The following is a 12,753-nucleotide window of genomic DNA, read 5'->3' as shown; positions in this document are numbered from 1 at the left end:
TTTAAATCTGTTTTAAATAATAAAGGGTATTTTTCGGCTTATCAGTCGTGAAATAGACAGCGAAAACAACAATATTGGTTTTACTTCCAACGTTTCGATGGCTTTATTCCACCTTTATCAAGGATTCTAAAAAGAGTTCGTAGTTACTGGAGTGTACATATGTAAATTGTTGATTTTAAAGATAATATTGATTTTAAACTCGCAAAAATTTTGTTGTTTTCTTGTTAAGATTTGTTGAAAAAGTGAACCGTCTTAATATTTTGTCAGCGTCAAATAGTGGCTATGGAAGTCGTATGTTGTAGTTGTTACAAATATTTAAAACCCTATTGTACAATATTACTCACTGCCGTCGTTCGCATATTTTGCACTTCACTGTACCTGATGAAATTTTTCTGGATTATAATTAACTATCATTTTTGGGTATTTACTTGTGAAAAGGCGCTTAGGTTTGTCTGCTAACTCTGCTGTTGAATGTTTGCTATAATTGTGTGTGGTGGTGTCAGTTTTATAGTTGTTGATTTTTAGTGTATGTATAATGCCTGCGTATATAGAGCTAAGCCCTTCGGTGTCTGTGCGTTTGTTGACAGTTTTTTGCTGATTTATTATGTGACACATTTCCAAGATGGGAAGAGCTGTCGTTCGGTGGTGCTGATCTAGCACTTTAACTTTGTTAATTGTTGTTGTTTTAAATTAAAAATCATTTCATTAAATGAGGTTATTACATATTGCGCACTGTATACTCATATTTAATACTCAATACTCATTTTAAAATCGAAATTTCAGACATCAATTTTTTTCTGTGTCGTCCTTGGCACCAATAGATTTTGCAATATGCGAGGAAAATGTTCGATTTGCTATGATGTTTAAAAAATAACCAACTTTTCTATATAAAGACTTTCAACTAAACTAAACTGATAACTCTTTTCTGGCCATGGAACTAGTTTGCCCGATAGATATCGAAGCAGCATTCATTTCATCGACACTAATATACACATTTGTTTTGTGCCCATAACTTTTGAATGGAATATCCATTTTATTTATTTCCACATGGTTTTACATCCTAACTTGATACCTATTGTTTGGCTAAAGAAGCTGTATTGGTATTGTATGAAATAGGAAACTTTGACTACGCTGGGGATCGTTTAATGATAGTCATCAGCAAAACCATGTGCCTGTCCAGGAGCCGATCCAGAAAAAAATTGGGAAGGGGTTTGAAGTTTCAATTGTGAAAGGGTTATTGTATAATAAGCTAACTGCTTGTGTGTGCGTTGGGAAATTCTCATGGCACAATGTTTTCGGTTTTAACGTACGTAGGACAACGAGCCTACTGACACACAGTTTTCATATTTCGAATATACGTGATGTGTTTTTATTAATAATGTATCTGACAACATGCTTCTGAAGGTATTTCCAAAGAACGGGCGAATTGAACTGGATTTGCCCCTATTGCAAAACGGATGTTAGTTTGAGATTTTTGTGGACGAGGAGAATGAATTATGTTAGAGATGTTTCAAACCAAACCAAAGTTTGTATGGAGAACTAGGGGTGTTCAAGAGGGAAGATATCAATGAAAATGGCCATCTTAAATTTTCGCATAGTCTTACATAAATAAAAATTTTCTAGTTCCAAGGACTTTTTGAAATTTTTGAAAAAATTATTCGAAATTTGAAAAGTTTATTGTAATGCCCAATGAGTGTAAAAATTTCCTATAGAACTGGGCTTGGGAGCAGAACAAATAAAAAGATGGAAGGGATTTAGGGTTCCAACAAAATCATCGATTTTCAACATTTCATGTACTTGGATTTTTTCTTATAAAACGAAATCAATATTCAAACGCCACACCCCCTTAATGATGTTCGATTGAGCCTTGCATAGATTAATTTTTAGATGTAATAAGCATTTTATGTAGGACTTTATGCGAAAATTTAAGATGACCATTTTCATTGATATGTTCCCTCTTGAACACTCCCAGTTTTCCATACAAACTTTGTTTTGAAACTGTGAAGCCCCGTTCCATTTTTTTCAAAAATTTCTTCACCAGGGGTTTCCTGGGACCCCAATCTTTAGCCATTTTTTTTCGTTCTGCTCCCCGATCGTGTGTTGAACAGTAGGGCATTGCAAAAAATTTTTTTTTTTAATTCTCGAAGGCCCATATTGTGACAAATGTCAAAGCAAGCTCAGATGCCAAATTTCACATCATTTGGACAATTTTAGACCCCCGCCCACTTCGCTTTAAATGTTTTGAAATTGGTACTATGGGAAAATATGGAGGAAAAATACATTAAATGCTATAACTTTTGAAGTTGCAATCAGAAAATTACAATTTCAAAATTACAAAATTCAAAGAAAATAATCTTAGTATTTGAATGGAGATATTTTTGTTTGTAGGAAAATACGGGAAAGTGGGGTACTCCGTCATTTTGGCCCCAAAATCCCCTATTTTAATGATTTTTCTGATCCGTTATGCAAATCATACATATTTTGTAGTTTTTCTAATGTAAAAAGTCTCAAAAATCGATCGGAGCCTTTTTGACCTTTGTCCGAATACGAGAAGTTGGGGTTAAATGGCCTTTTGTCATTCATATTAAACTTCATCATTTTCTCGTGAATATATCACTATTATTCTTCACTCAATTTTAATAAACTATACCTTATTGAACGTGGAAAATCCTTAGGATTATAACAAAAATAGATTCGTTACCGGTAAAAATCAGAAACATCAAATTATCTGACATATAGTGTCGATTTCACATTTTTATCATAAAATCGCACATATTTACTCCATTTACCAACAAAATTCTTATTTAATTTATTACTTTTAGTGTAAAATATGCTTAGGGATCACATGAGAAAAGTTTCATTTCTGGAAAAATAGGGGAAGTTGAGGTATTAGGACAAGTAATGAAAAAATGAGATTTGTAAAGTAAATATCAAAAAGTTTGATGTTTCTGAATTTTACCTCTAACATTTTAATTTTTGTTTTATTCCTCAGAATTTTATACGTTCAATAAGTTACATTTTATGAAAATTGATTGAAGAATAATAGAGATATATGCATGAGAAAATAATAAAATTTAATATGAATGACAAAAAGCCCCATAACCCCATCTTCTCGTATTCGGACTAAGGTCAAAAGGGTTCCGTTAGATTTCTGAGATTTTTTCACATTAGAAAAACTACAAAATATGTACGCATCACGGAGCAGAAAAATCATTAAAAATATGGGATTTTGGGTCCAAAATAACCCAGTACCCCACTTTCCCGTATTTTCCTAGGAACAAAAATATCTCAATTCAAATACTGTGATTATTTCCTTTCAAAAAAGGTATGAATTGTAATTTTCTGATTGCTACTTCAAAAGTTATAGCATTTAATGTATTTTTCCTTCATATTTTCCATAGTACCAATTTCAAAAAATTTCAAGCGAAGTGGGCGGGGGTCTAAAATTGTCCAAATGATGTGAAATTTGGCATCTGAGCTTACTTTCACATTTGTCACAATATGAGAAGGGGGGGGGGGGCTTTGAGAACGAAAAAAAAATTTTTTTTTGCAATGCCCCATTGAACGGTGTAATTCAAGTCGCAAATCCTCAACGGAATCATCAAACGCTAGGTAGTTGAAGGTGAAGGAGGGATAGTATATCCTTCCGGAAGTCGCGGTAGTGCACTGAGTGCACACTGCTCTTAAAATCTAGCGAAATCGTATTAGGGTACCAGCGGCTGCTCGTTCAGGGGGCCATAAGCGCGACTTCCGAAGGGATATGAGAGTGCCCGTGGTTTAACCAAAAAAGGGACCTAATTTTACATCAGGGCAAATATCAAAAGTATTAGCACCTCGAAAGCAATTTTTGTGCAGAATTGGAGTCTTATCGGACACCTTTGGGGATCGATAAAAGCGATCAAAGTGTAGACATATTTTCACTTGTGAAAAACACCATCTCCAAAATACTCCATGAACGAAAACGATTTTTGAATATTCAAAGAGTTGAGTTGGGATTTGGGGTTGGGAAGGAAGCTTTTAATATTTTTGTTCATGCCAAATGTCTTAGAAATGCATGAGACGTCGGATCTTGTATCATGTTGATTTTTTTATGAAAAAGAGTTCCCACTTGGTGTTTTTAATTTTCAAACTGAGGTTTTCAAAAAAAAAATACATGTTTTTTTCGAATTGACATATTTAATGCACTTCTAAAATATTTGACGTGCAAAAATTTAAAGCTGCATTTCCAAACTCAAATCCCATCTCAGCCTACAAATTTTCCATGTCCAAGACAGGAATTTTTTTTTCGAGGGTGCACCAAATCTCGACGTTTCATTTCATAGGGACTTTTTTCGAGGAGTTAAAACTTTTTAGTAGTATCCGGTTTGAAAATTCGGAATGACCATGAATATGGGCAATCTCCCTTATGTGTAAATCGGTACACTGAGGAGACAATTCTTAGGAGCTGTGACTTGGTTGGTGGATTTTTGATTACGTTGCATGTCATTGTTGGATTTAAATTGTCAGCCCAAGTGCCGTCACGACATTACCGTTGGGTCCCAAGCAGCACCCACCAATCTTTTAGCACATGCGAGTGGAACAAAGAAGTTTCTACGATATATTGCCGATAGAGTTTTTTTTGTCTATTTTTCGTGCCAGTTGCCAAGAAAATCAGTAGCATTCAGCTATACATCATGTGAAGATAGATAACCAGATTATTGCTTTACTATCACCTGACTAGTCTTTCAATACATTATATCTCCCGTGATTTCTGCCTCTTCATTCATATTCTATCAGATTCCGCTTTGCGCCAGGCTCTAGGCCCGTGCATAAATAAACTCTTCTAGAAAGTCCCAGTTGATGATAAAATGGATTTTGAACAAGTTTCGTCATCAATGACTCCTACTTGCCGTTTAAGACGGCACTGGTGGTTGAGTGGTAAGCGTGACAGCCACTCATTCCAGTTGGCATGAGTTCAATTCCAGCCGAGGTCGTTGAAATTTTTCTGAGGTGAAAAAATCTGTGGTAACGTCTTCCTTCGGAAGGGAAGTAAAGCCTATGGTCCCCGGTCCATAAAATCGGTGGATCGATATCTAATCTAGGTAGTGGAATCACCTCTCTGGCGTCGATAAAGAAGAAGTAGATCCAACTCTTACTATCAAAAAATATCCTCCTCCCGTGATACTTGTGGAGTGCGCAGTAGTATATACGGCCTCTAGCAAAAGCAAGTATTGGACTAACCATTCCTTCCCTTTTCTTCCGCGACTTACGTTCGGGCCTGGCCGGCGCCAGTATTGATCGAAAACAATTTAGGATTGTCTACTGATTTCCTGTGCAACTTCAGCTAGTCCCGATCGATAACGGAGTAGCAGCCAGGAGTCGTTCGACAAGCTCAAGCTCAATGACTACTACTTCCCGTTTAAAATCAACTACATTGAACTCGGTCGGACCATATCTGATCTTCTTTTGGATCTAAGATTATCCGCAAAGTTTTCTAAAGATTTATAAAGAACTGATGCAGAAATATTCAGCCGTAGTAGCTACCTCAAAAGTCCGCCCAAATAATCATAGAAATATTTTGTCTAAAGGAAGGAAATTCCGTTACTGACGACGAGCCTTGTATGAAGGACTACCGCGTCTACATTCCTGCTCACATCGTTGAGATCGAGGGTTTAGTCAACGAGTCGACTTTTAATTGCGTGGATACACTGCTGTGAAATGAAATTTAATCAATCCCATTTGATAGGTAGATACTGCGCCGTATTACAAGCGGAAATCTTCAGCTAGTCTGACCCTAAATGCACTTAGTCATATCTCAAATCGATGAGCTCAGTATTTCAAATGCTATCTAGCTTTTATTGGTACCGGGATTTTCAAGTGTCACTGTAAATTAATTATGGGACGACTTCGTCTATCCAGAATTAGTTTTAACATTGTCGATTAGTTGGATAAAGCACAATATTCTAGGGCTGCCTCTGAAAAGTTAGACCATTGGCATAAATTGTAAAACTTTTCTGCCGAATGTGAGTCCTAAAATGTGAAAAAATTTGTTGCATTTTATCAAGCTTTCTAGTAAGAGTACTGACTGGACATTACAATCTCATTTATCATTTGGTTACTATTCAGCGTGCTGAGTGTTATTCGTGTGATTTTTGTGAATCAGATTACGAAGCTTCATTTCATCTGATATGTAGCTTCCCGGCAGTGAAACAAATGCGTATCCGGATTTTTGGTTCCCCATACACAGGGAAACCCTTTGCACTAAAACTTACATATATCTCCGAATAACATCGAGAACGTACCAATCGAACCAATTTATTCTGATTTCTGATGAATACCTGTTCAACGAAATATAAATTGACTACATAACCACAAAATTAATAAAGAGTGTGCATGTGAATTACAATATTTAGTCGAGTTTATAAAGACAGATAAAATTAAATTATTTTACCAGTTGTTGAATCTTATGATTTGTAAACTCTTTCGAATATTCATTGGAATCCTCAGGAATATGCAAGAAAAAAAATCTGTTCATAGATTTATGAAAAAGATCACAATTTCGCGAATTGAACCGTTTACGAAAACCGTGATCAAGTTCTTGAAATTAAGAATAATAAACCAGGTATTCAAGAAACTATTTGTGTTTCTTAAAAACTAGTGCACCCCGAATATGTACATGCCGTTACATGCGAATTCGGTTGACTTACTGTGGTTATTCCCTGGACATGTTTAGTTTTTGTTCTGGTTTTGGTTCATCATTTGGGAATACAGTCGACAATTAAACGATGTCCACAATTTCAGGATCTTAATCGCGATTTTCGTAATTTTTCATTGCGATACCGTCATGAGTTTGATGTCGGATTTGTCTGTCCGAGTAGCATGATATATGTTCACGATTTCAGGGTCTCAGTCACGATTTTCGTAATTTCTATTCACATCATCACGATCATTTCAAGATCATAGTCACGTTTTTCTGTCCGAGTAGCATGATTTATGTTCACAATTTTCGTTATTTATATGCACGTTATCGTGATCGTTTATTCTTGAGCTTACTTTTGAATTTGATACGTGGAGAGATATGACTACTCGTACATATTACTGGTCGCTAGCAGGTGGACATATATGACATCTCATGAAATAGTGCATGGAACATAAATGATTTTACGAATACTACTCCAAATTTTGTGAACTAGTTCGCGTAAAATTTCAGTCATGTCTATTGTACTCATGATTTCGAATCCAGTTCAGGAATACATGAATAATATTTCATGACTCATCCTTTACTTTTATGACTAATGTTCAGAAAAGTTGTGAACTAGTTCATATACAGAAAATAGCATTGGTGATAACGTGGTGGAAACCGTGACTGAAGTTCATAAAACAAAAACAAATATGTCCACTAATTGAAGCGTTATGCGGGCGTTTTGTAAGAAAATTGAATATGATTATAAAGCACATAATTTTTGTTCATGGCCCTGTTTTCGTAATGCACAAAAGCGGATTGTTCCAGAATTCATGGCACTCTATTGACGATTGTGGGAACAAATGTTTCTCTGTCTGGTTGAAGAATTTTAGTTATACCACTGGAACTGACAAACAAGGGTAAAAGTGATTAATAAAATTCATTATGCTGTACATGTACGTTGTGAAATGAACAATCATTATGGCATACTCCCAAAAAAATGAACACAAGCAACTTATAAAAATGTCGAATGTTGCTTGAAACTAACAAAAAAGGAGTTTTCATAATGCCGTTTTATTCGCCAACGCCAGCAAACAACGCTAGCGAAAAAAGACATTCGGAAACAGCATACCTACATCCCCCCAAAACAGTGCATTTTCGCGTCGAAGCATCGCTGCATCGCACCGTGTTTTACAAATTAAATTTGTTCAAACACATTTTTTAATTAAAACAATTTCACGGTTCCAGCCCAAAGTCAACAGAGCAGCATAGCAGGCACACGGATAGGCAGGCAAGCCTGGGAAAATGCTGCTCGTTTTTTTCTACCCACTTTGCGGACCACTCTGGCGGTTGTGATGTAATAAGTTAGTCACTTTAGCAGAAAGAATCGACAAATAACAGGAATGAAAAAAAAACTCGTACGCGGCACTTTCAAGTGTGCCACTTCCCTATTTGACAGCGCCGCCTCCGCCTTGCAGTGGAGCATAACTTTTTTCGAACATGAGATGTTTCAGTCATCCTTTCCACCTTGTCGTCGTTGTCGAGGTAGGTAGGACTCAGTCCTTCCTTCCCTCCCACGCAGCCACTCGGGGGCCAATGACAGGGAGCAACATTTTGTCGCCAATGAAAGCTCGGCTGCGTACCGAGATGAATGGGAGAATTTTGCGCTCCGGTAACGAAATCGCTCAACCCTGAAGCGCGAGTTGCTTTAATGTTTTTCTTGACAGATGTTTTGCTGGCGCGGAGAAATAAAAATGTTGTTTCACGGTACGCGAAAATTACCTTTCAGCGCAGAATGCCAGGTAATTAGCAAATTGGAAGCCGGAGAAATGCGACGCGGATGGAAAGGTGACGAAGAAAAATACGGTTACGTGCGATTTTCGCCACCTGCATCAAGCGGAACTGAAACACAATCAAAGAGCGACTTACATCCGATCCGCGGGCCCAGTTTGCGACGACGGTGTTGCAGTGCATCGGCTGCAGCCGGAAGCAGGGCTGGCCTCGTTCGCGGGAAAGCATTTCCAGTTCCTTTGATAGGCCCTGGCACTCGTACAGGATCATGTGGTTCAGGTAGAGGACGCTGGTCGACGAATCGAAGACGGGTTCGTACTGAAATTGAAAAGAGGGGGAAAAGAGGTGTTAGGTTTACTGCTTACAAAGAGTGAGGCGTTTCCGCAATTATTTTATTTAATGTGGAGGCGCCTGGTTGATTGTGAAAATAAAACTGAAAAATATTAGTTCTGTAGCAGATGATTATAAAAATGTTACATTGTATTTATTTGCCTTTAATCATATTCCAAGGTATTTAAAGTCATTCAAAACTCACTAGGCTCAATATATTACATTTTTTTCAATGCCACTCATCATTTATCGTACGTCTATAAGCTGGCTGTCATCTGAAGCGCACGGGATTTCCCTGCAGATCTTGCCGCACTTTCATTACGAATAAATGGGATGGAATTGATTTAGATCCAGTGAAAAACTTCATACTTTCCTTCTCAGTTCTAGGAACACGAAGCACGAATAGACTGTTATCGTCTCGCTTCATGGCATCATCGATATCGATAGGGTTGAAAGCGAATTCTATGAACGAACGCCTTCACACACATGTTGAGTTAACTTCGGTATTTTAGCATTTTTCAATTCAGATCTCCTATGTTTGCCGGTCTTTTGAAAAGCTGGCATGTAGTCACATCTTCATTTATGTAAATTAGGCGACATCAACATCGACGGCAACGACGAGGACGATGATGGTGATGATGATGATGACGACAACGTAAGGCAAAAAAGGTGCTCTCATAGATGAACTGATAGCTATTGACGATTCCAATAAACTACTGCTAGTCTTATCTCTTTCGCCTATTTTTCGTTTCCCCAATCATTTTTTTTACATTTTAAATCAAAGTCCCATGGAATGTCGGTTCACAAAGAAAGCCAGACACTCTGGGAGTGCGGTGCGGGACGATCAATCTTCCTGCCCCTGAGGTAATGGCAGATCTCTATCAGGGTCTATTCAACAGCAGTCCTCAGTTATCGTTCGAGCTAAATCGCTACACAAGCTCGTATGTACGGTGCCTTGAACAAGAGCAAGGGACAGGAAACATTCTGATGCGTAGCGTTCGAACCGAGCCGGCAAAGTTTAACCGACTTGAAGAGCCTCGATCTAACAAGATTCATCCTCATCCCCGCAGCTCTTCTTTACAATCAAACCACTAGTCCGGAAGCATAGAAAAACCTTGCTAAGAAAACTTTCGCTACAGCATACAGCCACGAGCGGGAAAGAAGGGATTACAGAAATTTTCTAATTAAATTGAACGAAGTCGGAAATATTTACCATCCACACGGCCACATTCGAAACGAAACATGCAGATGTGTGCCGACTTTCGGGAGTGCTTCCAGCAGCAGGAATAACATTTTTGCGAAAGTGTAGTGTAACTCTCCATCCGAATGGGAGGCAGCCCTGCGGTTTGATGTTTTATCAGGTTTACATTGCGTCGCACAGCTACATATATCGTTTGTGACATATACATTGTCCGTTACATACGAAAACGGAGACCACTTGCAAGGTCCATACAGCAGACCTTGGATCCGGTAGGGTAACATCAAACAGTTGGAAAGCATGTTGCATTTGCTGGAGACGTGTGTGAAGCTATCTGCATGAACATCTCTCACTGCATTCGTTTGGACTAAGGACGGTATGCAGCTGTTTTTAAAGCTTACATCATTCTTATTCAGATTAGCAAAATTCAAATTAAATTCTCTGATATTGCAATGGATCGAACTACACAACAACAACAATGTTTTTTTATCATTCCAAAATATGATTCGAATTAAAAAGTATGGAAAATTAGTGGCATTGCCTGCAATTAATGTTCAAAAAAATCTCGGAGCGGTTTTTTAAAATAAAGAAATATATAAGAATCAGCATTCCCAAAATACGACAGGTATGTTTCTATTACTTTTGAGCAAGATTCTATTGTCTTTTCGGTAACAGACTACACAATTGCGCATTGCGGTATTAAACCCATCTTACCGCAAAGGTAATAAACGGTAGAATGACTAATTTCGGTAACTGTACATGTAAGTGAATCACACAACCAAACACTGTTTCAGTATGTGTCAACATCGGTTCTGTTCGTATGTAGGATAATTCGGTCGATGTCTGATAGTAACAGTATCGAGTCAAACCAACCAGAATTGTGGCGGGTTTTTGCTCGAATTCAGGCAGAAATCTGCCCCAATATTGGTGTAAACCAGCCGGAATTACGTATTTTTCTACTGGGTAGGCTGGATACCGGTAAAAAAATTTAGGCAGTTTGCGGATCCGACCTAGTTCCCGATCCGGACCAGTTCCCGAATCCGGCCTAGTTCCAAAACCGGAACAGTTCCCGAATCTGTAACAGTTCTCGGATCCGGACCAGTGGCTGGATGTGGCCCATCCCGCTTTCCCCTTACCAGATCCGGATCTGAACCAGCTCTAGACTTGGTGCTTAGATCCAGACGAGTTTCTGGATCCAGACCCTCGGTTCGGATACGTGGATCCAAACCGTTGGTTTTGCTTACTGCACATGACGGGAAGGACTGTTCGTGTTTTTTTGTGCAGTCGCTACCTTGTTGTTGACGTCCGTGATAGAAAAGAAATTTAAATTTAACACCGACCGAAATACCCCACCACTATTCCGAATCGGCAATACAACGACAAACAGTGTTGCCACAATTAAATCTGAACCGGGAGTTGTAAAATGAATTCTATCTGTATCTGTCGTCTATAGCAAAATCTGTACCTGCTGTTTACTGGGATGCATCGCAGGGTTAAATTATTTTACCTAACTGTCATGTAAAAAAATCTGTACCAATCTGTACTTTTTATAAAAATCTTTAATCTGTACCGTGCAGAATCTGTACCAAAAATGCTCCAAAAATCTGTACATTTCTATAAAAATCTGTACTTGTGGCATCACTGGTTACGTGAGAAAGCTGACCTTGGAAGAACTTCAAGAACAGCGTGCGCATATTTGGTACCTCCCTATATTCCTTGTAGTAAACCCAAATAAGCCGGGCAAGTTTCGGCCTAGTGTAGGACGCAGTTGTCATCGTCTATGGTATTTCTTTAAACTCAGTCCTCCTGAAAGATCCAGATCAGCTAACATCGCTGTAGTCAGCGCTGATCCATTTCCGCGTTGCAGTATGCGGGGACATCAGGGAAATGTTTCACCAATTGCTGATGAGAGACGAATACCTATCAATATTGCCAACGCTTCTCCTCAAATGGTACCAAACAGTTGAAGCCCAGTATTTACGTTGTTCGGGTGATGACCTTCGGCGCATGCTGTTCACCGAGCACTGCACAACACGTCAAGAGCCTGAACGCAAGACGATTCGAGCGGGACCATAAAGAGGTGCTCACGATTGAGAGCTAGTTGGTAGGAGCGAAAACGAGAGTAGCGCCACTGAAATTCCTGTCCGTCCCGAAGTCCAAGCGGTCTTCCTCGGTATCCGATTGGCGGGTACGATAATGGCATCACTTTCCATTATGGTTAGCAAGCGGTACTTCTGGACACATTCCAAGAACGTGTTGTGCTGGCTGAGATCCGACTACCCTCGATATAGCCCATTAGTTGCGATTCTTTTCAGTGAAATTTTAGAGTCGACGTAAGCTGGTGAGTGGTGTTGAATTCCTACGAAGTAAAACGTTGCGATGAAGGGACGCAGTGGACACGTGTACCCAATCTATCGCCGGACAGCCGCTGGTTGTGGGGACCTGAAGTTCTTGAACAAATCGAACATGTCTGGCTTTCCGTTCCTAGCTTCGAGAAACCGACATATCCACATCTACTTCTAAATTCCAGAGTTATGGATCCTGATATAAGGCCACAAGGATACTCTACAGGGACCACTTTTCTGAGTAGCATGGCCTTTGTTTTCTGGTACGTCGACAACTTGCAGCACTCTACGAAACAAGAACATCGTGTCTTTGGGCCGCTGGTGCAACAAGAGCTAGCTAAAGCGGAGGACTACTTGTTCCGCCAAGCGCAGTCGGAAATCTATATCAATTGCATCACAATGCTAGCCGAAAATTACTCTGAGAGAGA

General features: G+C 38.9%; 1 protein-coding gene across 1 annotated transcript in view; it reads right to left on the bottom strand.

Moving 5' to 3' along the window:
* LOC131693197 (MOXD1 homolog 2-like) overlaps nucleotides 1-12,753 on the bottom strand; it is a 321,492-nt gene that overhangs the window by 77,959 nt on the left and 230,780 nt on the right. Inside the window, exon 5 of the mRNA XM_058980829.1 lies at nucleotides 8,591-8,770. Coding sequence (XP_058836812.1) covers nucleotides 8,591-8,770 — 180 coding nt within the window. The remainder of the gene's footprint in view (nucleotides 1-8,590; nucleotides 8,771-12,753) is intronic.

Source organism: Topomyia yanbarensis, chromosome 3, assembly GCF_030247195.1.
Source record: "Topomyia yanbarensis strain Yona2022 chromosome 3, ASM3024719v1, whole genome shotgun sequence".
In the NCBI taxonomy this organism is placed as follows: Eukaryota; Metazoa; Arthropoda; class Insecta; order Diptera; family Culicidae; genus Topomyia; species Topomyia yanbarensis.
Note: the sequence above shows the minus strand (reverse complement) of the source record. Positions and strands in the feature narration are given on the sequence as shown.